At 37.2% G+C, this 26614-nt stretch overlaps 2 protein-coding genes across 7 annotated transcripts in view; one reads left to right on the top strand and one right to left on the bottom strand.

Moving 5' to 3' along the window:
- The window catches only part of CCDC175 (coiled-coil domain containing 175), a 73902-nt gene extending 68206 nt beyond the window's left edge, over positions 1-5696 (top strand). The window contains exons 19-21 of one of the 2 annotated variants that reach the window (XM_035719771.2): positions 498-660; positions 4894-5020; positions 5550-5696. In XM_035719771.2, the coding sequence (XP_035575664.1) occupies positions 498-660; positions 4894-4979 (249 nt within the window). In that variant the 3' untranslated portion in view covers positions 4980-5020; positions 5550-5696. Of the gene's footprint in view, positions 1-497; positions 661-4893; positions 5021-5549 lie in introns of those variants that run through there. The other variant, XM_049113630.1, reaches the window with a different exon arrangement.
- Positions 4857-26614, bottom strand: part of LOC112657790 (JNK1/MAPK8 associated membrane protein) — a 39268-nt gene continuing 17510 nt past the window's right edge. For all 5 annotated transcript variants that reach the window (XM_025443934.3, XM_049113631.1, XM_025443935.3 and 2 more), the window contains 4 exons: positions 20065-20271; positions 17870-18051; positions 14784-14860; positions 4857-6298 (listed from right to left, as the gene is read on the bottom strand). In XM_025443934.3, coding sequence (XP_025299719.1) covers positions 6080-6298; positions 14784-14860; positions 17870-18051; positions 20065-20271 — 685 coding nt within the window. In that variant the 3' untranslated portion in view covers positions 4857-6079. The remainder of the gene's footprint in view (positions 6299-14783; positions 14861-17869; positions 18052-20064; positions 20272-26614) is intronic.

Below are 26614 nucleotides of genomic sequence, written 5' to 3'. Positions count from 1 at the left end.
GCTTGCCCACTTTCTAAGTATTTAAAGTACACCCAGGATCCTTGCTTAGCCTGTTTAACATTTTTCAGATGAAGCTACCGAGGCTCAGAGTTTAAATAACTTTGCCCAAGACCAAACAGTTAATGAATATGGGGATTGAAAATTCAGATCCAGCATGGTTCCAGAGTTCTTTCTCTTAAACTGTAAGCCATGCTGAATATGCTCTGCAATTCTGGGCTGCTCTGAAGGTGAGCTGGCTTTTATGCCACCATCACCACCACCACCATCCTACCCAGTTATAAGAGTGCAGTGAGGATTCCATTAAATTGTCTCATTTGCTAATCTACTTTTCTGAGATCTTCTATAGAACTTTGTGAATGTGCTATGTATACTTATTTTGCATGAGTAATGCCAACTTTGCATATATATTTTTGTCTTGGACATGATTCACTCAGAATGTTTTTATTTTTCTGGTTGGAATTTATATTCACACACTCCAAAATTTTATTTTTTTAAAGGAATTGGTAAACAGTGGTGGTGAGACTTTGCAAGAAATAAAAAACCTAACAGAGAAGCTAAACGAAAGAGATGAAAATATTGAACGTATCAGCATTTGGCTACAAGGGAATCTTGAAGAGCTGCGTTCTCTTATGGAACAGGAATTGAAAGTGGACCTCCTTAGTAAGTAACATCTCAAAAGCTTTGAGTAACAAAGAACCTCTTGTTATTTTACTGTAACCAGTAATATCAAAAAAGCATTTTTAAAAAAGCTAACCAAATAACTTTGTCATCTCCAATAATCCATCCCCAATTAATGTTGCATTCACCTAAACACTAATTCTCATTTGTGGGGTTGAATGTGGTAATGCAGCAGTGTTGGACAACTCTCCCTTCCAACAACATGAGTTTCCTAAATAACCAAATCTTAATTTCTTTGTGGTTTTTTTGAAACTGTTATTTTGCACATTTTCCAAAGAAGTCTTTTTAAAGCCTTTTATGCACTTCCTCATCTTCTTAAAAGAAGATTTGGAACATAATTTTACCTTTTCTTCTTGAGCTTAGTTTAGTACTAAAAACAGTAACTATTAGGACTCCCGGGTGGCTCAGTCGGTTGGGCATCAGACTCTTGATTTCAGCTCAGGTCGTGGTCTCCAGGTTGTGGAGCTCCACACTGGGCATGGAGCCTCCTTGGGACTCTCCCTTTCCCCTCTCTACACCCCCACTGCTCACATGCACATGCTCACTCTTCTAAACCAATCAACCAACAAAACCCCAGGTACTATTGCCTTCTCTGAAAATCTAGTGATAGTGATGCCTTCTGGGGCTTCTGTAATATAACACATCCTTTATGAAATGATTGCCTCATGAGCGGTCCAGTTTCTTCAGAGGGTTATCAACTTCATCCTCAATTTTTACTTAAATGTCATGTTAGACATGAGGGCCACAGAATTCCATCCAGATTTTGGCTGTAGTGGGAAGAGGACATCAATTCTTGCACAGATACAGCCCAGAGGTCCCAGACTGTGGGCAGCTAACCAGGAATCCCTGGGGAAGACGGGATGATGGAGGTAGAAAGGGCTGAGAAGGAAGGGAGAATGAAGTGTAGAGGAGAGACAGAGTGATAAATGAAAATAATATAACCTAGCAGGGTTATTAAATTTTCATTGTAAAGAATGTCACCACTAGATAATCAATTTTAAAGGTGAGTTGTAGAATGTAAAATGAAATTGAAAGTGTTAGGACTGAAAACATTCCAGTATTTGGTCAAAGCAATGTTCTGAGAGCACTGCTTGACAAAAGAAGTAATGTTTTCATGACTAGTGAAGACTTTTGTGAGTAAGCTTAATCAGCCAAAAAGCTGTTTTTGTGGTCCTGCTCAAGCCTGGTGACACTTATTATGTGTAAGTGCATAGTCGGTCCCTGGACAGCCCTGGTGACTGCAGAATTGTCTTTGGTAAGTCAGGCCATCCCCAGCAACTGTCAACTCAAACTGTCAATTGCGCTATTTTCCACATGAGCGAGTCTTCCATTTTTGTCTGAAACCTGATGGAATTTTTTTTAAGATTTTATTTATTCATAGACACAGAATGAGAGAGAGAGAGAGAGAGAGAGAGAGAGAGAGAGAGAAAGAGAGGAGAGGCAGAGGAAGAGGCAGGCTCCATGCAGGGAGCCTGATGTGGGACTCGATCCCGGGTCTCCAGGACCAGGCCCTGGACTGAAGGCGGCACTAAACCGCCGAGCCACCCGGGCTGCTCCTGATGGAATTTGATGTTGGAACAGATTTAAATAGATGATCTTGAAAAGCTAGGCCCACCACATCCCCCTTTTTTCACATACTTTGAGGACTGTCTTATTGATAACTATATGGAAAGTAGAAAATTGCAGTATGGAAATAAAGACCAGCTAAGTGCAAACAAGCCGAGGCATACAGCTTGGTATGGCAAGGACAGGAGCGTCACCATCACTCGCTTCTGCAGGGAGGGGGATGGGAAAGGTTTACTGTGAAAGGAAAGGCCTCAGGTATGCTCTGATGGGAGGTTGTGGGCAGCTAACCAGGAGCAGGACTCCCTCTGTGATCCATTAGTACGTGTCTTTGGCTTTGGTGCTTCCAAAGTTAGAGGGCTCAAAAAGTAGGGAAGTTAGTGGTCATTGATGATGTTATGAATTCTGGGCCATTTGCAGAGTCTGTAGGTCAGAGAAGTCCTCAGGCTGTCATTATGCCAGCCCTGGTATAGTGGGAGAATTGGTTACTACACAAAGCTATGTAAAATTCCTTGTCATAGGGATTCTACGGGTGGAACATAGAACTATGAGAGAACCTAACAGAAAAGAGACTTGACCTAGTTAAGGAAAAGGGGAGAGGCCTCTCTGGAGGACTGAGAAATGGAGCTGAGATCACAAGGAAGGTTTCTGGCTTCCCTCACTCCACTATTTCTGCTCCTGGAGCATGGGCACTGTGTAGGGTTTGAAGGTAGGTGGACCTGGGCTCAGATCTTGGCACTGCTGCTTATGTTATTGAACTTCTACTCCCCAGTTTCCCTGCTTGTAAAATATGGATAGTTATGTTATAGAGCATCAGAGCCAAATGAGGCACGCCATCAGATCTCTTGAAATCTAGCATTCTCCTGTCAACCTTGGCTGGCTCCTTGGATTACTTGACCAGCTCTGAGCCACCTGTAATCTAGCTTTTGGATTTTCCCCGTTGAAAGTTCTCTGGGTGAGGGCACTTCCAGAGAAGCCTTTGATCTCTTGAGCTCAACAGCCCTCTCCTGTCCTCTTCTGGACATACTCTGTCACTGCAGCCATACAGCTCAGGGCCTCTGACAAGGAACGTGGGCTAGCTTCAGTAACACGTGGAGCAACTTTTGAGCCTGGCACCACAGTACATACTGCAGGTTCTAAGTTGAATAAAACCCAGTCCCTGAGCCTCGAAGTGCATACATTGTGAGAACAAAGAGCTGATTCAAATACAAAGGATTCCTTTTAGTGAGTGGCTATGAGAAGGTAAAGAGAGGCACCTCTAAACATTTTTAAGTGTTGGGACTAGAGGTCTTCCTTGAAAGGGCAGTAGACATGCCCTGGCCAAGGACAGCGATAGCATGGCTATCTGCTGAGTGGGTATCTTCTGGGGGTACCGACGGGCACATGGGGAGGATAGGTTTCTTAGAACTTCAAATGTCAGACTTCATCTTGAAAACCAAGATCTTTACTTTTTGCCTTAACAGTCCTTCTTGCAAAAAAAAAAAAAAAAAAAAAAAAAAGCAAACAATTCTTAGTGTGTAGTCCTAAATAAAACAGTAACTGAGTACAGATTACTTTTTAAGAAGTATTAAAAATAATTTTATCTTAAAATTCTAGAAGTCCCCGAGTTTTATACCATGTATTGTAACTTAGGTTATGGATAAATAATTTGTATATTAACCAAGCATTTTCACTTGATATATGTGCTACAGAAGACTGTTTAAGTCAAAGGATATTTTAGAAGAAGTATCAAATTTGTATACACTGTTGGTTATATTTTGATCATTTAATTCTGGAAAAGAAACATTATTAAAGCAGAATCAAAATTTAAGAAATAATTTTTAAAAATCATTTGCCAAAAAAATGTCAAAATGTCTTGAAAAAACTAAAACCTGAACTAGGAAGAATTTAGACCCTATTTCTCAAGCATTAGCATCACCTAGAAGAGGTTTTAAAAATCCTCCCGCTAAGCCTGCACCCTTAGACCAGTTCTGAGTCTCTGTGGGTGGGGCATGTTTTTAGACCTCTCTCCAGTGGGATCCAACGTGCAGCCAAATCTTGCAAACCAACAGTTTTAGACAAATACATAACAATGTAATTAAATTTATCAACTGACCCAAATTAATCAAAATATTTGACCTTTAAATGACCTATCTAGCACTTGTTAGCAAAATAATTACCATGCACTGTAGCAGTGAGAGTCCCTAATGCCTTACAAGTCAAAACTGAACAAAGCTGAACTGGGACAAGGGTGATTTATTTTTTTAATGACCATATTTTAGCATATTATTTAGTAACATTAGCAACCACAGTTGCTATGAATTGTTCTGGTCTTGTTCTTAAAACAAATTAATAATGCAGATATCTAAGTATTCCTGAAATCTTTGCATTTGAGGAATTTTAATAATTACTTGCATGATTTTTCCTTTTGCATACATATGTCTCTGCTAGGAGATCAGAGAAGATAATTGTTAAAATGGCTCCAAATGTAGAGGGACAGATGGTGTTGGTAATCAGATATATGGTTCTCTACAGTCCCTTCCCACAACCAAGTCTCAGATTATACAATTGTCCAGTTGAGGATCCTTTGGGAAATTTAGAATTTTAATGCACACTAATAACCATCCAAACTTGAGTGAGATACACAGCATTTTTATGTTTTTATTCCTACAGAAAAGAAGAAACACATTCCTATCAAAAAAGTCCATCCCCCAGTGGGTGAATGTAAAAAAACTAACAAAATAACTTCAAGGCTATAACTGCTGTGAATTCAAAGGGCACAAACAAAACTACAGAACAAGTGAGTACACTTTCTTCATGTTTTGCAATGATCTATGGATGTCTTAACAAAATTGCATAATCCCCACCCAATAGCAGAATCAGTAAATAACCTTCTAAATACAAATGGATATACATGGTTGGATAAATGTTAAAAAAAAAACAAAAAAAAAAACCCTTATTTTGCTTCCATGGTTCCACATGAATCTCTTAAAGGCTTTAGAGCATAAAATACACAGTACACCTATCAATAACCACAGGAAAAGTGTATGTTCTATATATTCTGTATTCTGTTAAGGCATCAATTGTAAGATGCATCCTAATTCAGAGACGTCACAATGTGAAAAATTTTAGGATCAATAAAATATTATTGCACCGTGTATATATCCTTCAAAAAGGAGACCAAAGAGGAAGGGAATGTGTGAATCCATGTATTTATTCACTTGGGAAAGAAATATTCCTCTTTTTAGTCTGAATTATTTCCACAATTAAATGTCAGAACACCTGGGATTTTTTTTTGTAGTTAAGCATTTTATTGTTTTTCTTAACAGAATCCATAATCAGAAGAGGTCTTCAACCAAACTACCTATAAACAGAAAACCTGTTATATAAATTATACTCTATTTTTATAATCAAAATACTGTACTGGTAAAAATAAATAACAAACAACATACTTCCCTTTCATGTTTGCTACCAGACCCACAGGTATGTTTGTCCTTCTTATTCCTTATACTTGAAAAACAAATTGAAACACAAGAGGCATGCAAATTAGACCGATGCTAAGGATTTCAGATTATACTTGTCTAGGTATAGAGGAACACGATTTTGTTCTAAAGGATAACTAAATTGTTGCAGGAAGCAAGTACTTCCTAACATGCTTGTAGTGTCCTGGTGTGCTAAAGTGTGTAAGTGTATTATACTATGTCATAGACTACAGCATTTTGTATTTTCCAAGTCTATCCAGAAAGTCTGTTAAGTCAAAAACGGAAAACAAACAATCTTCCATACACAACAGAAGAGTATTAATGCATTTTATGTTTTTTTACTAAGAACACTTTTTAGGTTTTTTGGCATTTTACATTCAGTGTCCATTGGCTCCTTCAGAGAGTATCCGTGAAGGCTCAGTAAATTTCGCAGTGAACAAGTAAAAAAGAGCTGGAGTGGGTACCAAAGCCAAAAGCGGCAAATCTTGCTCGAGTTTATCCACTCTGGAAATGGATATTATTCCATAGGCATGAAGTAACCAGTGGCTGAAGAGAACAATAAGTCTTTTCTTTCTCACCAGAAGATCATAGCAGTTCTGTATAATTTTTTAAAGGAAGAAAACAAATACACATTATCAGGCTGAATAAGCTAGATAATTTGTTGCACTGTAATTTAAATGTATTATTTGTTGGGAAATTGGCAGAATAGGAAGATCCTGAGCTCACCTCGTCTATGGATACACACTGAGATAACAGACACAGTGCAACTCTGAAAATGACTCAAAGACTGGCAGCAGACCTTCCATAGTTAATTGTAGAGAGGAGGCCACATCAAAAAGGGTAAGAAGGGTGGGACATGGTTAGGAACAAAGCCCTGGGAGAGCCTAACCACACACAGGAGGGACACCAAAAGAAGCCAAAGGATCAGAACCCCCACCAGTAACCCTAGGCCCAGGGAGCCAGCACTAGGAAAATGAGTCCCCATAACAGCAGGCTTTGAAAACCGTGGGCCTTACTTTAAGCATTTTTACCATCAGTGGCACTTAGCTCCAGGAGAGCTGGAAGGTAACAAACTCAGTAGTCCCTGCCATTAAAGAGCCAGCATATAATAGGTAAGTAATGAACCACTAAATTCTACTCCTGAAAATAATATTACACTATAGGTTAACTAACTAGAATTTAAATAAAGAGCCAGCATAACAACCCAGCAGAGATACAGCACAGAAATACCAGTTTGAAAGGCACCAGATGTATATGTGAAGGAGATTTACTAATCTCATAATGTGCAAGGGAGGGGCAGGGATCTTTAGGAAACTCTCCAAGACTAAAAGAGCCGGCGCAACCGTTTCTCCCCACTCCCCTACTTGCATGACCAGAAGAACATGTTCCACCTCACTTGCTAGCACCATGCCCAACCCACGTTCTCTTGCAGATTCACTCAGCAGGTGTCCCTCCAAAGTGGCTCCTGCCCCAACACACTGCAAACAACCCCAGGAGAGATGGCACCACTCCAAAGTGGCTCTTGCCCCAGAAAGACAATCACATACGCCAGTGTGTCTGCAATCCCAACAGCCAAACCTTGTAACTGAAAGTGCAGAGAAAGAATCCCACTACTCACTGCCACTGTAGTTGCAACAGCTTGGGGACCAGAATCTGCTAGCCCCACCAAAAAGCAAAAACCTCTTAGGGAACAGGGAAGGGAGAGTAGTGCCCTGGAGACTGTTGTAACTGCAGCCCCAACAGAATAGGGGCAGGAGTCTGGTCTGACTGCCGATCTGCCCAACTACAGGCCTTCAGTGGCCCCAGACTGGCACCTTCACAGAACAGGGACCAAGTCCTGCCTGGTGTGCCCTGAGCAGATGAAGTAGGCCATTGCAGCTGACTGGACTGAAGGCCAACACAGTATAGCCACTACAGCAGGGTCCATGTATCCCACATAGGAGACATCCATGAAGCACCTGATTCTGGGGAACGGAGGACATTGCACCACAGCACCTTTTCCTCAAATGCCACTACTTCAAGATCAGGAGATGTAGCTGACTTTTCTAACAGAGACAAGGAGACAGAAGAATAAGTCCCAAATGAAAGAACAGGATAAAAGCACAGCAAAAGAGCCAAATGAAACACAGATAAGCAACATGCCTGATAAACTCAAAGTAATGGTCATAAATAAGCAGAGGATCTCAGTGAAACCTTCAATATATAAAATAGAACCAGAGATGAGGAACTCAATAACTGAAATGAAAATTACACTAGAGAAAAATCAATAAAGGATCAGTGATCTGGAAGACTGATGTAATAGAAAGCAGCCAAGCTGAACAGCAAACAAAAAAATATAATAAAAAATGAAAATAGGGTAAGGGAACTCAGTGACACCATAAAGCATAATAATATTCACATTATAGGGATCCCAGGAGGAGAGAGAAAAGGGGCAGAAAATTTATTTGAAGAAATAAAAGCTGAAACTTCCCCAATCTATGGAAGAAAACAGACTTCCAGATGCAAGAGCACTGACAGCACCTAATAAAAGTAATCCACGGCACATAAAAATTAAAATGGCAAAGTAGTGATAGAGATTTTATAAGCAGCAAGAGAAAAGAATGGAATTATGCATAAAGGAAACCCCAGAAACCTATCAGGTGATTTTTCAGCAAAAACCCTGCAGGCCTAAAGGAAATGGCATGATATATTCAAAATGCTTAAAGAAAAAAAACCTATAAAAGAATAGTCTGTTGTATTCAGAATGGAAGGAGAAATAAAGGGTTTCCGTGACAAAGTTAAAGGAGTTTATGACCACTAAACCAGCCTTACAAGAAAACATTAAAGAGAATTCTTTGAGTGGGAAAAAACTCTGTAATAAAGATTATGAAAGGAAAAAATGTCACAATATAAACATATAACAAAAGATATAAAACCACATATAAAACCAGTATAGAGATTAAAGCACAAAAGCGGTAAAATCAATATCTATAAAAATCAGTCAAGGGACTCAAAAAAGGAGGTAAAGTATGACATCATATACATAAAACATGGTGGGGGGGGGTAAAAATTTAGTGCTTTTAGGATGGGTTCAAACTAAAGTGACCCATAACTTAATATAGACTGCTATACGTTAGAAGTTATAAATGAATATGGTAACCACAAATCAAAACCTATAATACATACATAAATAGAAAGGAATCCAAGTGTAATGCTAAAGCCATTAAACCACAAGGGAAGAGAAGGAGCAAAGAACTACAAAACAATAGTAAAACAAGTTAACAGAATGGCAATAAGTACATACCTATCAATAATTACTCAGTATAAATGGACTAAACGCTGCAAAGGACATAGGGTGCTGAGTGGATAAAGGAAAAAAAAAAAAAACCTCTAAGTGCTGCTTTAGACTTACTTTAGACCTAGACATACATGCAAGATTGAAAGTGAAGGAACTGAAAAACATCATGCAAATAGAAGTTAAAAGAAAGCTGGGTTAGCAATACTTAAATTATTTGACAAAATAGACTTTAAAACAAAGATAGTAGGTACCAAGGGACAAAAAGGATATTACTGAATTAAAAAGGGAACAATCCAAAAAGAGGATAGAAAAATTATAAATACCTATGCACCCAAAAAGAGGGTACCTAAATACATAAAGCAACTATTAACAGACAGGAAGAGACTGACAGTAATACAATAATAGTTGGGGACTTATATACTCCACTTACATCAGTGTATACATTATCCAGGTTAATCAACAAGAAACAATGGCTGTGAATGACATATCAGACCAGATGGACCTAAAAGATATATTGAGAACATTCCATCCAAAAACAGGATTACATATTCTTTTTAAGTGTACATGGGATCCTCTCCAGAACGAATCACATGTTGGGGCACAAAAAGTCTCAACAAACTAAATCATGCCTTTTTTCCAACCACAACGGTATGAAACTAGAAATTACAAGAAGTCTAGAAAGAACACAAATATATGTAGGCTAAATAATATGTTTTACTAAATGATTAATGGGTCAACCAAGACATCAAAGGAAATAAAAAAATACATGAAACAGATGAAAACCACAACGGTTCAGTATCTTTGGGATGCAGCAAAAGCTGTCCTAAGAGGGAAGATTATAGCAATAGAGACCTACCTCAAAAAACAAACACCTCAAACTTAGCCTTACCCTTAAAGGAGTTAGAAAAAGAACAAAAGCCCAAAGCCAGTAGAAGGAACAAAATAATAAAGATGAGAGCAGAAGTAAATAGAGACAAAAAAACAAAACAGATCAGGAGCTGGCTCTTTGAAGATAAACAACATTGATAAAGCTTTAGCTAGACTCATCAAGAAAAAAGAGGCTGCAAATAAAACTAGAAAAGGAGGAGAAATAACGGACACCACAGATATAGGACTTTAAGAAATGAAAAACTATATGGTAATAAACTGGACAACCTTAAAGAAATGGATACATTCCTAGAAGCATATAGCCTCTCCAAAGTGAATCAGGAAGAACACTTGTAACAAAATAAAGTCCAAGACCAGATGGCATCAAAGGTGAATTATACCAAACATTTAAAGAATTGGGCAGCCTGGGGAGCTTGGCGGTTTAGCGCCACCTTCAGCCCAGGGCCTGATCCTGGAGACCGGGGACTGAGTCCCACGTCGGGCTCCCTGCATGGAGCCTCCTTCTCCCTCTGCTTGTGTCTCTGCCCCTCTCTCCCAATCTGTGTCTCTCATGAATAAATAAAAAGTAAAATCTTTTAAAATAAATAAATAAAGAATATCCATTCTTTCAAACTATTCAAAAAAAAAATGGAAAAGGAAGAAAAGTCTCCAAATTTATTTTGTGAGGCCAGCATCACCCTGATACCAAAACCAGATAGACACTACAAAAAAAGAAATCTATAGACCAGTATCTCTGATGAACATAGATGTAAAATTCCCAACAAAATATTGGTAAACCAAATGGAATAATACACTAAAAAAATTATTCTCCACAATCAAGTGGGTTTTATTCTAGGTTGTAATGGTGGTTCAATATTTGCAAATCAATCAAAATGATAAATCACACTGATGAGAGAAAAGAAAAAAACCATAGCACCATCTCAACAGATGCACTAAAGGCACCTAACAAAGCACATCCATCTGTGATAAAACCTCTCAACAAAGTAGATCTAGAAGGAAGGTACGTCAACATAGTAAGGGCCGCATATGAAAACCCTACAGCTAACATCTTACTAAATGGTGAAAAATCAAAAGCTTTTCCTCTCAGATCAGGAACAAGACAAGGAGGTCCACTCTTACCACTTTTATTCAACAGAATATTAGAAGTTCTAGCCACAGCAATGAAAAACCAAAAAAAAAAAAAAAAAAGGGAAAGACATCTGAATTGGTAAGGAAGAAGTAAAACTTCTACTATTTGCAGATAACATGATACTATATATAGAAAACCCTAGACTCCACCAAAAAACTACTAAAACTGATAAATGAATTCAATGAAGTTGCAGGATACAAAATTAATGAACAGAAATCTGTTGAATTTCTATACACTAATAACAAAGTAGCAGAATGAGAAAGATTTTTAAAATCCCACTTACATTGTACAAAAATAATAAAACCTCTAGGAATAAACTTAAGGAAGTGAAAGACCTGTACTCTGAAAATAATAAAACACTGATGAAAGAAACTGTAGGTGACACAAATGGAAATTCCATGATTTAATGCAATCCCTATCAAAATAGCAACATTTTTTATAGAACTAGAACAAATAATCAGCATTTTCTTGGGAATCACAAAAAAAAACCCTAAAGAGCCAAAGCAATACTGAGGAAGAAAAACAAAGCTGGATTTAATGACAATCCCAGATTTCAAGATACTCTATAAAGCTGTAATAATCAAAACAGTATGGTACTAGCACAGAAAGAGACACATGAATCAATGGAACAGAACAGAAAGCGCTGAGATAAACCCCAGCATATATAGTAAATTAATCTAGGACAAGGGAGGCAAGAGTAAATAAAACGAGGAAAGAGAGTCTCTTCAATAAATAGTGCTGTGAAAATTGCACACCTACATGCGAAAGAACAAAACTGGACCATTTTCTTACCCCAGACACAAAGACAAACTCAAAATGGACTAAGACCTAAATGTGATACCAGAAACCATAAAATTCCTAGAACAAAATAGGCAGTAATTGGACAGTGGCTAGATCTGTCTCCTCAGGCAAGGGAAACAGAAGCAAAAACAAAGTACTGAGACTACACCAAAATAAAAAGCTGTTACGTAGGGAAGGAAACCATCAACAAAAAAGGCAATCTAATGAAGCAGAGAAAATATCTGCAAGTGATACATCTGATAAGACGTTAATATGGGTATGTATCCTATAACTTCTACAACTCAACACGCAAGAAACAATCTGATTAAAAATGGGCAGAGGACCTGGACAATTGTCCCAAAGACATAGAGATGGCCAAGAAACACAGGAAAAGATGGTCAACATCACTAATCACCAGGGAAATGCAAATCAAAAGCACAATGAGATGTCATCTTATGTCTGTCAGAGTGGCTAAAATCAAGAACACAAGAAACACATGTTGCCAAAGATGTGGGAAAAAATGACCTTCGTGCACTGGGAATGCCAAATGGTGCAGCCATGGTGGAAAACAGCATGGAGGTTCCTCAAAAAAATTAATCTGAAAAGATAAATAAATGCACTCCCCATGTTTATTGAAGTATTATTTACATAGCCAAGATATGGAAGGAACCCAAGTGTCCATGGACAGATGAATGGATAAAGGTATGGTACATATAAACAATGGAATACTACTTAGCCATAAAAAAGGATGAGATCTTGCCATTTGCAACAACATGGATGGACCTAGGGGTACAATGCTAAGTGAAGTCAGTCAGAGAAAGATAAATACCATATGATTTCACCCATGTGGAATTTAAGAGACAAGGGATAAAATGAGACAAAAACAACATCATCAACAACAACAACAACAACAAAAAAAAAAAAAAAAAGAAAAGAAAAAAGACTCAAATACAGAGAACTGGTGGTTACCAGAGGGGAGGTGGGTGAAATAAAGGGGATTAGGGGATTAAGAGGACACATATCATGATGAGCACTGAATAATGTATAGAATTGTTGAATGATTATATTGTACACCTAAAGCTAATATAACACTCTAGGTTAATACTTCAATGAAAATAAAATGTACTGTTTCCACGCAATAACCTCAGCATCACACCATGTTTGACCTAAAAAGGACCTAAGAAATCACTCATTACATTTTACAGATGGGGAAACTGAGGCTTTCAACAACCATATAGGCACTCAGCAGCAGCACCAAAACAGGAGGCCATGTCTCTAAATTCTAGTCCAAAACACCATTCAACCTTGGAAACACTATAGTTTCTTCTGAGATATGAACTAGAAGGGAACTCTACATGATGGGCCTCCTTCCTGCCCTGATCCACCGCAGCTGAGTCTTATAGGTGGGAAGTAGGAGGTACATAAACTCAACTTCCTTAGTTTCTAGTATCCTTGGGGTCTGCTGCCTGGATAATTAGAAGGGAGCAGAAATGACATTTCCTTTTAATTTTTAAACAGCTCTGTAATATGTAGAAATAGGAGACTTCAAGTTATTACAAAAGTAGTATTTAAAGGTGCTAACAGGGAATCCCTGGGTGGGTCAGCAGTTTAGCGCCTGCCTTCAGCCCAGGGTGTGATTCTGGAGTCCCGGGGTCGAGTCTCACATCGGGCTCCCTGTATGGAGCCTGCTTCTCCCTCTGCCTGTGTCTCTTCCTCTCTCTCATGAATGAATAAATAAAATCTTTAAAAAAAAAATAAAAATAAAGGTGCTAATAAACACACTAAAATGTAATTTGCAGGAGGTTACTAACTCTCTCTTATTAAATAACTCATCAACTCACCAGAACTAAATTTCCTGATTCAGGTCCCTATTCCGATTCTTTATAGAGTGCTAATTGAAGTACACGAACATTTCATATGGAAGAGATTCCTGGAGCAAAGATCTAAGTTTCAGGCTAATTTAACTATCCATAGTAGTTATAGGTAATAAAAATTCAAGAACTTCATTTTATTGAACTATCCAATCATTCCCTCCCTCAAGTTTTTCCTTGGAATGGACAAAGGTGACAAAATGAATCTGCTTATCTTCTTTGAACATATTGTATTGTTGACTAAAGATTACACAGGAGAAATGGAGATAGTATACAAATGAAAAGATCTGAATCACCACAAAAACATTCGCTTGGTTCCTCTACTACTATTCTACCTGAAAGTCATTCCCTTTCACTCTTTCACTAATGCAACAGAAAAAGGAGCAACAGCAATGACTCCAAAATAGGTGACAACTTCCTTCTTTGGGCTGAACTTTTTTATGAAAGAATGAGAAAGCACACGTCTTTATCAACTGCAGTATGCAGCTGAAGGCTGTGCCTAGATTAGCAAGCAACATTTTTTTATTCCTTTCAAGTTAAAGGTATAACTCAGAGTTCTTTCTAACAGTGGCCTTCAATAAAATACTAAGATAGACAAAATGGAGATCTTGAAACAGGAAAAGTATCAAAACTAGTATGACTATAATATTATTTCCAAGTCACCGAAATATTAGAATGCAAAAGTAAACATCCATAATCAAGAAAATAAAATTGGGAACAAAATATAGAAGGGTATAAAATGTATTTAATACTGATGACTGTCAGTGTTGCCATTGTAAAATAAAGTGTAAAATTAGTTCTATATACCATAAAGCGGTTCATGTTTCCTTCAAAGTAGTAACGTTCAACATTTCAATAATTAAACATTTTCTATGTGAGTAAATTATGTGAAAAGATTGTTTTTTTTCTCCAACATACTAGGTACTTAAGCCTGCTACTGCACTAATTTCCCTAGCAAATACAACATTTTATAAACTTAACTAACATGCTAAAAGCTACTGAGTGCCATCAATTAGCTAAGGATTACTAAAACAATCAGTCGTACCTTATCATATCATAGGTAGATTCTCCTACTCAATTGCTAAATTTATTAAAAACAAACACACACCTTTAACAAAGGAAAAAAGATTTCCTACCTCTATTTCAGAAGCCGACATGTACACAGCCAGAGTAACCAAAGATAATACTAATATAATGTATGGGAAGGCATAATCTGAAAAACAAATCGGTATTATATTGAAAATTAAATTTTCTGAATAAACCATCAAAATAATTCAGACAGTTTTTTAAATTCTCTCAATAGTTGAAAACTTTCTCAACCAGTCCTTTGTGAGACTTAAGCCCTAATGGCCTAAGGCAGGGGTCAGGAAACTTTCTGTGAAGGACCAGATAGTAAATATTTTTGGCTTTGCGGGCCATACAGTCTGTCTCAATAACCCAAGTCCCCATTGCAATGGGAAACAGCCAGACAATACACAAATGAATGGGTGTGGCTATGTTCCAATAAAACTCTAGGAGCAATAAATTCCAAATTTCATATAATTTTCACACATTAAGAATTACTACTCTCTCTCAGAGCACCCCTCTCTCCATTTTTTTTAACCAAAATAAAAAGATAATGGTCAACTCAGACTCCGTAAGAAACCCACACTTCAGATAAAAATAGCCCTTTTGATAAGGGCAACACAACTCAGTGTGGGAATAAGAAAAGTGCAGAGGAATGTTGAAACTATCCTGGATAAGATCCCCTTATTTTTTTCTACTGTTTAAAAAATGTAAAACTATCCTTGGCCCAGTTTTGAAGACCCCTGCCTTAAGGCATCCATTGAATGTAATGATTAGTTTCTGTCTATGCATCTACAATACTAGTATGTACCAAACTTGGGAGGATTGAGAAAGTAATTATGCAAATAATTTTGTTTTGTGGTCCAAATGGGGGATGTTGGTTGAAAAAAGCTACATGGTTTTAATTACTCTTTAGAAAAGCTGCTATATCAGTAACCTCATCATTCAGTGTTCTTTATGTCAAAATTCTAGATATTTTGGGACGCCTGGGTGGCTCAGTGGTTGAGCATCTGCCTTCAGCTCAGGGTGTGATCCCGGAGTACTGGGATCGAGTCCCACATCAGGCTCCCTGCATGGAGCCTGCTTTTCCCTCTGCCTGTGTCTCTGCCTCTCTGTATCTCTCATGAATAAATAAATAAAATCTTTAAAGAGAAAATTCTAGATTTTTCTACTTCAAGCAAAATTTTTTCTTATAAAATACTTTCTCTTAAAATGTTTTCAATTTATAGCACACTAAAGCAAACAAAAACATTGAGAATAAAATCTTGAATTACTTTTCATATAATTATTTTAAAACAACTTCAATTTATGAAACCACTAATCATTCTACATTGCAGTGGAACCCATTTGGAACAATTTCAAATGTTAATTCAGAATGTAGAAACTCTAACTTATCTATACAGGCTCAATTCCAACTTACTAAGTAAATAACTAAATGCCTTGTTTGACATTTAAAACCTTTCATTTCATAGACCGTAATTAGGTCCTGAACCAACCACACACACACACACATACACAAATCCTATTTAATTTATAAATAGTTAATGTTGCTAATGCTACAAATCTAAGACTGAGTAGTAAAAAGCCATCTAAGTTAAAAAGAGAAAGAAGTTTCTAAAAAGGCCCAAACTTGTGGGGAGTAGAGGGTGGTCTTGGGTTCATGGAAGCATTTAGGTCTTGCACTCAGGCATGGCTGTTACAAGGTTTTAAAATTTGAGATTTTGAGCAACTAGGCCTAGGGGGTAAAGCCTGAGAATCTGCATTTTCATTCCCCTAGTGGTTCAGATGCAGATCACACTTAAAAACTGGCTTCCAAATTCCAAGCAGGTAGAATTTGTCAGACCTCTTCCTAATAACTTCTCATCAACCTATTTTATTTGCTTTTTCAAATATTTGCTTCTGTTGCTCTATTCAGTAGTTACTAAGTCAGAAAGCTACTCTATTCTCCTATTCCCTCACCCCTATGTTTAGTCAGTTACCTAGTTAACTGATCTTCAAAATACTCTCCATTCCCAGTGCTTCTCTGCTTTAGGCCAGTCAGACTTGGCTAGCTGCAATAACCTCTTAACTGATCCCCCAGGTCCTCATCCCCTGCCAATCCATCTTCTACACTGCTAGGAATTTTCCTTCTAACTTGCATGCCAGTCTTCTGCCTAAAATCCTTAAAGGGTGGGTCTCTATTCCCTAGAACAAGAATAGCAACCTCACATACCCACAGAGGCCAGCCAGGCAGGTAAACAATAGAAGTGGACCAAATCTAAGACAACAGGAAATGGTAGGAGCTAGAAGGAGCTATACATTTTCAAGTACTATGCAGGCCAACTGAAACAATACATCTGTAAACTAGAATATAAGGGATAACAGACTTCTGACTAGTCTCCAATTTCCTCTTCCCTTGGCCTCACCTTCACAGTGCCATCCTCCTCTAGAGTCAAATTCATTACCAAGCTACAAAATGATGCCAGTCTTGCCTAGCCCCTTTAGACCAGAAGACTTGCCCTCTGTACCTTGGTAGGCTCCACGTAGATGGCATCTAACATCCCTGCAATATTCAATGCCACATATTCAAATAAGTACTATACTACATCATCTCAGCTACTCATAGCTTTCCTACTAGTATGTCAGCCCTTTAACACCAACTTTTTCCTATTCTTCTTTTGAGTCATATTCAGTCTAAATAGTTGAATAAATGAATGGCTACATTGAAATAAAGAATATACTGAAGATTCTTTTACTGTATCTAAATGGCTTTAATAAAGGCACTCAAAAATTGAGGACATAACTTAATAATAAATGTTAGTACATATCATCAACAGTAACTTCCATATATTACATGCAAAAACAAGTTCTTGCTTTTTATTTTTTTTAAGTTTTTTTTTTAAGTTCTTGCTTTTTAATTCATACTCAGGTTTTTTAAATATTCCTACTTAGTTTATAAGCTTCAGATACAAAGTACTCTCTAAATAAAAATCAGCTTTGACTAACTTGAGACTATTCCATCCCAAGCAGCACATTTTTTGTTTTTATAAGACTGATTATGTTTTAGCAAAAATATTTTCAAGGATTAAAAAAACAATTTAAAGATCCAAAGTTATAGAGAATATACTGTTTATCAAATATACAAATATATTTCATTGACTTGACCCGTCAAACTTACATAAAAGGCCTCCACCAACTGCCTGAAGCACAGTTAAAATTGGGAAGAAGTAAAGTGCAGCATAAATACTTTTAAATCGATCAGACTTTCCTAACCCACAGGCAATCTTCTTTACCAGAAGGGGTCGGAGTAGCATCATGAATACCAAGCAGAATGCATAATAGATAAATACAATAGTGTACCTGTAAAATAAGTCAAGGAATCATAACATTGAAATTATGTTTTAAAATATCTATTACTGATCAATTTAAAATCATAGATGCTAAAAAAGGTTTAAAACGTATATTAAGTCAACCTACTAACTCAAAGTTTTAGTAATGTAAACATTTTTTATAGTAAGTTTCTAATAATAGAAATTTGCATGCTGTTCCGTGTCTCATCTAACTAAGTTCCCCTCAAAACTACAATTATCAGTATAGTATCCCGGTATTTTTCAGTCTGTAAGGAACAAGGCTATATATACCAATGGAGAAAATAATCAATGTAATAGTGTTCCAAAGGCTCCTGGTAATTTTGTGCCATTACTTTCTGTTGACCCACAAAAGAAAAAAATTTTTATAACTTTTGGTAGTCCTGAAGCTTTTTTTCTTTTTAAGTTTTGTTTTTTTTGTTTGTTTGTTTTTAGTAATCTCTATGCCCAACCTGGGGCTTGAACTCACAACCCCAAGATCTCAATCCTGAGATCTTCCAACTAAGCCAGCCAGGCATTCTGGGTAGTCCTGCTGCTTTCTGAAAAGTTTAGCTCCAGTCTAGCCATCTAGTTACAATTAAATGGCTATGTAAAGTAAATAATATGTATAAAACCAATATTAATTTGTATGATTAATAAAGCAGACAGGCCACTGCACAGTGACTGTTGGTAAAGCTACTGAGAAAAAATATATATCTACTTAATTCAAATTCTGATCAATGAAGTTGTATGAGGATGTGGCTGTATGGCCACAGAATGAGGGTCGAGGGCACCTATTTGCCATCTGTTCTTAGAATTTGCTGACTCTCCTACTATATGCTTTATAGATAGTATGAAAAACACTATCTATGTGACCAGCAATAAATAAATCTGATTTTGTGTTAAATAAGATAGTTATATATAATATCTGATTCCCTTATTCAGTTCTTTAAATAGAACGAGGTTAAGTTGGCAGTCCCCTGGATAATATACGAAAAGAGAATAACTGAAACTCTGAAACCAAATGAGAACACTTTACTGGTCTTAATTGAAACTCTGAAACCAAATGAGAACACTTTACTGGTCTTTTATATACAGTATTATATATAAATTATATGTATATATATAGAGAGAGACAGCATATATACAGGAAATAAGTAATTTACAGGGCTTAATAGTAGGCAGGTGGAAAGATGTTCATATCTCTGTATCTGGAACTTTTTACATTGCAGGTGTTTTTCCCACTTAGTACTCTTAAGAACCTGCAGAAAAAGGACTATTTTCTTGAGCATATTATGTAATGGTAACTTGCTACAACTATGGGAAACTCTCATATTACACCTTTACCAAGAAAAAACATCAAAATGAACATGAAGAGAAATTCTAAAAATGAAGTAGTCTGGCACAGTATTACATAGAGTCTTATGGATTTAATATTTTTAAAACAAAACATTCTCATGAAAATTATAAACATTTGCTTTGGAAAAAAACAAAAACAAAAAAACATTAACTCTAATAATAATGCCAGCTACTATCTTGTATGTAAGGCACTGCACATGGTGTCTGATATGTGCAGACTTATTTAATCCTCAAAATCACCTTATGAGGTACCATTATTTCCATTTTTACCAATGGGAAAACAGAGGTTACAAGCTCTTAACATGATCACGTCACCACAGTGGCTCCGGATTCAAACTCAAGCCTGTTTTTAGCTTCAAAGCCCACACTCTTTCATCTATGTCAGATATTGCTTCTCTGTTGCATATCATAAAGGTTTTCCTTAAAACTCTCTTTTAAAGAAAACAGATATTGCTTATTTTAGAAATGCTTCTACACACTTCAACACCAACACAAAAATACTTTCACTTGTATTATACTAAGATGCATTTCTATTCCCTTCCCTAAAGAGAAGAAAATCATTTCTATCTCCCCCATTGCCTAGAAGCCATTTTTCAATAATCTGTTGAAATGAATACATTTATAATTATCATTTTTTAAATGATCTTCAGTCTATATAAATACTTACAGAGGGTAGACAGCTTCATGAGTACAGTGCACTGTGGTAACATAGTCGGGACTTGGATTGTAAAGCATCGTATACCAATCAGAAAGCATTAGTACTCGACATGAACGGATATACAGAACACCAACTGGATCACTCACAAGTAAGGTGATAATAGCTGCCATACTGCATTCAAATAATGCAGTGATGTGCTGGAAAAGTGCACTGGAACTAGTAAAACAAAAGTAGCACAATTACCAGAAAATTTTCACTATTTAGATGGTTTTAAGAAAACTTGTATGTTCCAAATACAGATTCTAAAAGGAATGTTTAACTGATAAATCCTGAAACTAAAGTATCTTCTAAATAGGTCAGAAAAGTCAAACATGAAAACCACTTGAGTTTAACCCTCCATCCTAAAAAAGGGATTCTCATCCCAGATAACACTATGCCAGTATTTTCTAAATGTAAAGAGCAGAAATTAAAATGTTCCTTTATCTCAAGTGACTTGCCCAACTGTTTAGAATGTCTTAGTTACCTATGCATCATTATCTTAAATATAAAAAGCACAGAAAAAAACTATATTAATACAGATTAGTTATCAAGTATAATAATAAAAATTATAAGTTCATCATCTAACTCAATAACTAGAACATTAGCAACCTGTATTTACCTCTGTTCCTTCCTCATTCCCTAATCCTGGCTCTTCCCCAAGAGGTAACCATTATACTAAATTCTCTTTATCACTTTTTCTGAAGTTTTTATTCCAACTAGATTATGCTTCAAAACCACTCTGTCTAGTTTTGCTTATTTTTAAAAATTTATTTATTTGAGAGAGAGAGAGAGAGAGAGAGAGAGAGAAAGAGCACACATGAGCAGAGGAGCAAAGAGAATCTTAAGCACACTCCCCACTGAGCATGGAGCCTGACTTGGGGCTTGATCTCACCACCCTGAGATCATGACCTAAGCCAAAATCAAGAGTTGGATGCTTAAGTGACAGAGCCACCCAGGCACCCCAAGTTTTGCTTATTTTTAAACACTATAAAGTGATACACATCTTTTTTCCATTCAAAATTACATTTCCAAGATTTATCCATGGTATTGTTTATACCTAAAGTTGTCATTTTCACTGCTGTATAATATTCTGTGTGCCCATTCCATTATCCATTTTTGGTGTTTTCCAGTTTAATTATAATGTGAATAGGTATGAATTTCTTCTTTATTCTGCTTGGAATGTGTTTTGCTTCCCCAGAAGCAATTCTGCAAATCTATTTTTCACGATTTCTGTAAAATCCAAATATATCTTTAAATGTTGGTTCTCCTTCATTTTCTCTATTTTTTCTGAAGACTCTTATTAGAAACTATGCACAAATTTAATAAAACTTTTCATTCTTACACAAGACTCTTTCAGTTAACTCTAGCTCAGTTTCTCTGGAAGCCAAAGAAGGGTAAAATGTCAACTTTACTGCCAGGCAACACTACTTAGGATACGAACAATTCCTTGATTGGCCAACTGTATCTGGATTGAGGAGAACTATAAATAAGCAATAAGTATCTGATGGGGACACCATGGTCTGGTTTGACTTCAGCAATTCTTATAACTGGCATGTCCCTTGCAGGACTCTGGCAGCTATACTTACGTGGAAAGGTTACAGAAACACTGGCTCCTTCAGGGCAAAAGACCTTAAGCTTGGACTCCCACACCCACTCAAGTGTGTATTTTATCTTCCTGCAGCTGAGCTCAACTGCTTCAAAAGTTGATGCTGCCTTGTAGGCAAGTTGTGTTCCTTCCAGGTAAACTAGTGCCTGTTATGACCTATGGTAGACTCTAGATAATGTTTAATTGAACCTAACTAGATTCCCAGCAGGTATTACAGACACATATTAGTTTCTTAACCTATGCTTCATTTCTCTTAATGTATTTCCTGTTTTCTACCTCCTTTTCTCTCAGCATTGCATTATTTCTTCAGATACATGTATCTCCTAATGCACTAATTCTGCCTTCAACTGTTTAATCTGCTGACCTACCATTTTAAAAATTTCATTTCTAGAAGTTCTTTTTGTTTTTTCAAACCAATCTGTTTGTTCATTCCCAATAATTTCTTGTTGACTCTTGGAGATCTTTGGGACTACATCCTTCATTTCTTTAAGCACTATACAAGCAGCAGTTTTATGGTGTATAGCCGAAAACCCATTCTCTGCAGTCCTTCGGAAGCATAACTATATTGTTTGTCTACCCACTCTCATAGTGATTTTATTTGGTTATCATGGAGTATACAGTCATTAATAAATACTGATGAGTAAGAGTTTTATGGGCCTAAACTGAGAATGGAGAAGCTGCAAAGAGGATCTGCTACCCACTACCATCTTGGGCTTCAGCCTCTTGAGAGTCCAAGCTTCACACTGGCTGCCTCAGATTCAGTACCTGCTGCTGGCAGCAATTAACTGCAGGCAACAGTCCATTCCTACTGTCTGCTCTGTCACTCTGGCCACAGCTTAGGGTGGGTTGGTTTGTTTTCTAAAAAAAGAGAATTCTTGGAGATATCCCATCTCCCGTGAGACCAGCAATGTATTAAATAGTATTATCTTTTCCAAACTTCAATTATTTCTTGCAGGAGTGTCACTTGGAACTCCTAATTAGCCCATATTATTGGAAGAACTCCTGCATGATTTTACACAGTTGGAAATAGTGAATATGTAAAGAAACATTTACAATTTCAGATAATATAATCTAGTATTTTGCTTCCTTATAGAATTCATATTTTTCGAAGCAATATCCCAACCTCCTTATTTCTTGCTATTACTTTTATAACCTTACTAGTCTCTTTTCTCATCATGCCCCCTTTCAGTCTGTCTACAGCCAACCACATAATCTTTACAAAACAAAATCAGATCCTAAATCTCCCCTTATTAGACTATTCAATGAGTCCCACTTGTCTTTCAGGAAAAATACTCTTTACCAGCATTATTTTCTACATATCCTGCCCATACTACCTTCCTTTTCTCCCCAAGGCTCCACACATGTGGGCATGCTTCACTTACCTATCTGGCAAGCTGTGTATCCTTTAAGAACAGCTCTGGAGCTATCCCCAGGTCTAATGAATATTTCCTAAGATTCCTGTAGCCCCAAATCTCTTTATATCCTGGTCTCATTAGTCCTTATTTCTCATAGGACACTCAGCTCTCATTTCTTGAATATACTGTGTGCTTTTTGGCCTCCATTACTTTTGCACATCTTTTTCCCGCTCTTTCTTCAATTCCTATCAAAATCTACTCACTCTTCAAGTCCAGCTTAAAGTCAGTTTTTTCTTCTGTGACACCACCCTATTTTGAGGAGGCAAAATTAATTTCTTTCTTCTATATTCCAGTCTTAAAATGCTCCAAAAACCTCTATTATGGAACCTCATAAATATTGTGATGGCTTGTCTATCTCAACCACTGGACTGTGAGCATCCACATTTCAGGCATCTCTGAATCTGGCAACCCAGTACAGCATCTGGCATATTGCAAACATCTTTAATGATTGCTGAATGAATACATCTTAAAAGTTATGAATTACTTTTCATAAGAACAAATAAGAACAAATCACATAAGAAGCACAGCTTCTCACTATACTGCATAAAATTACGAAATTTTGATTATCTTTGCCTTGATCTTTAAAAAAAAAAACAAATTAAAAAAAAAAAATTTAATACTCAACTCTGGGGAAAGCAAAAGTACCAGAAAGGAAAGTTCTGCTGAGAGTCTGGCCCATGCATTCTCAATGGGTGACTTCACTCCTAAGAGGGAAAGAATTGGCTCTTGGGGATAAAATAATCTTATATTTATTATATATATATTATATATGTATTATATATGTATTATATACATATTATATATATAGGATGCACACAAATATATATAGCACATAGATGCATATACAACATAAACAGATAAACATTTATGACATTAAAATTTTATTGGGGTAGGTGGAATTAGGAAAAAAGAGTATTTAAAAAGGCTCCTTATTTAAGGAAGTGACAATGAATAAAAGGTTGAGAAACTCTGGTCTAGCCTGAGACAAGTAGACCTCTACTTCCTTGGTTACAAGGGCAACATCTCAGGAAAATGCAAATGATGGCTCTTATGTACTCTGCTGCCAATTTCCTAGGCAAAGCATACCTAAATTATGCAAACTCCTTCTTTTTAAACCCACTTGCTTTTCCCGCCTGAGCACTAATCACTCCTCGGCTCTACCCTCAAACCAAACCCCACCCTTTGCTCCAAGACTCTCCCTCCAAACATACCTGATGTTTTAATTCAAATGCATTTGGTAAGTTACATCTCTATACCCCCATCTCTTCCCTGCTTATGGCTGATAAGTTCCAACCAACTAGCTGAGCAATTATTCCACTTTAGCTTTCAATTTATCACATCTCCTTTCTTGCCTCCATCTCTCATCGTTCTAAACAGAAATTAAAAGATGAGAGCTACTTTTTAAAAAACCTATTCACGGTTCAATCTGAAAAAGAACAAATGCTTTTCCAAGATAAATAATCAGCCTGGATTTATTAGGTAGGATCCAGAAAACTACTAATTCTATTTCCATAGGCCTATCCTTTCCACTACCATCCACACTACTGGAGTCGAGCCATCCCTACTTCTTGGAAAGTCTTCTAATATGCCTCACCTCTAATCTACCGTCTACAGAAGTCATTTTCCTAAAATATACAGCCAGTGATGCTACTTCTCTAAACAAAAACCTTCACCAATAAATCATTCACTCAGCAAATACTAAATGAGCACCTGTTATGTGCCAGCTGCTGTGCTGGTTTCTGGAGATTCCATGGAAAACAGAGATGGACACTGCCTTCACAGACTTCTAATCGGGAGATGGGAGGTAATAAACTTAACCATAAACTGTATTGAATGCTAAATGCAAGCAAAACCAATAAAATGAAGAATGCTATTAAAAAAAGAAAAATAAGGGGGACAGACCTACTGTAGATTGGGTCAATGAAGTCTTCTATGGGTATAATTTAAACTGAAATCTGAAGGGAAAAAAAGCGGCTAGGTAAAAAGTTGTAGTCAGAAGGAGAAGAGAGCATCTGAGGCAGAGAAGAGGTGGTGAAAGGGAAAGGACCTAAAGCAGAAAGATACTGAGAAGATACTAATTTAGCTCCTCAATCCCAGTATAAACTTTTTCACTTCCTTGAACCTTCACATTCTGGAGGCACCTGAGTGGCTCAGTCTTTTAGGCCACTGACTCTTGGTTTTGGCTCACATCATGATCTCAGGGATGATGCCCTGCCATCAAGCTCCACACTCAGCGTGGAGTCGGCTTGTATCTCTCCCTCTGCTCGCACGCGCAAGCACGTTATCTTTCTCAAATAAATAAACAAACATACTTTCACATTCTGGTCTCAATCTACTTTTCCCACTCTCCTGTTTATTACCCTTCTCTGATGAGCCATCCATACTGACCAACCCAGACTACTTCCAGTCCCACCTTCGATACAGCAACACATTTCATACCTCCATGCCACTGTTCCTGCTATTTCCTCTGCCTAAAATGTTTTTTTTTTAAAGATTTTATTTATTTATTCATGAGAGACTCAGAGAGAAAGAGAGGCAGAGACACAGGCAGTGGGAGAAGCAGGCTCCATGCAGGGAGCTCGACGTGGGACTGGATCCCAGGTCTCCAGGATCACACCTCAGGCTGCAGGCGGCGCTAAGCCACTGCGCCACCGGGGCCGCCCCTAAAATGTTCTTTTGAAGTCTTTCACATCCCACCAGGCACAATTTATCTCTTATATTATTTGTGATTCCAGAGTATTTTCTTCATAATGCCTTTTTTTTTTTTTTAATTCATAGAGGCACACAAAGAGAGAGAGAGAGAGAGGCAGAGACACAGGCAGAGGGAGAAGCAGGCACCATGCAGAGAGCCTGATGTGGGACTCAATCCAGGGTCTCCAGGATCACACCCTAGGCTGCAGGCGGTGCTAAAACCACTGCGCCACCGGGGCTGCCCCTTCATAATGCTTTTTTTTATAGATTTATTTTAGAGAGAATCTCGTAACAGACTCCCCACTGAGCACAGAGCCTACATGCAGGCTGTAGGCCTGGCCCCCATGACCCTGAGATCATGACCTGAGACAAAACCAAGAGTCAGATGCCTAGCCCACTGAGCCACCCAGGTGCCCTTCATATTTAAAAACTGATTTATATTATAATTAGTTGTACACACACTTGTCTTCTCTATAAGATTATGACTATAAACCACATCAGTTATTTGTTTACCTCCTCCCCTGATCTAAACATAAAACACAGAGCTCAATAAATGCATGTTGATTTAATGTTTAGTATCAGTTTTCATAATTAGGTTGCAGCTATATCATTTTAACTTCATTATATATAACTAGTATTAAATCAAATCACAAAGAATTTGTTCAATATACAGTTTGTAATCATAATCAATTCTTTGTAGAAAACCCATAAAGACTGCAATTGAGAAAAGAAAAGAAAATTCTTTCAAGATCATTTAGAGTAAAACAAAGGACACTTCCCTTTATAATTACTGAGGCATGCCTTATCA

This window comes from Canis lupus, chromosome 8 (assembly GCF_003254725.2).
Source record: "Canis lupus dingo isolate Sandy chromosome 8, ASM325472v2, whole genome shotgun sequence".
Classification (NCBI taxonomy): Eukaryota; Metazoa; Chordata; class Mammalia; order Carnivora; family Canidae; genus Canis; species Canis lupus.
This window is presented reverse-complemented; position numbering and strand designations above follow the sequence as displayed.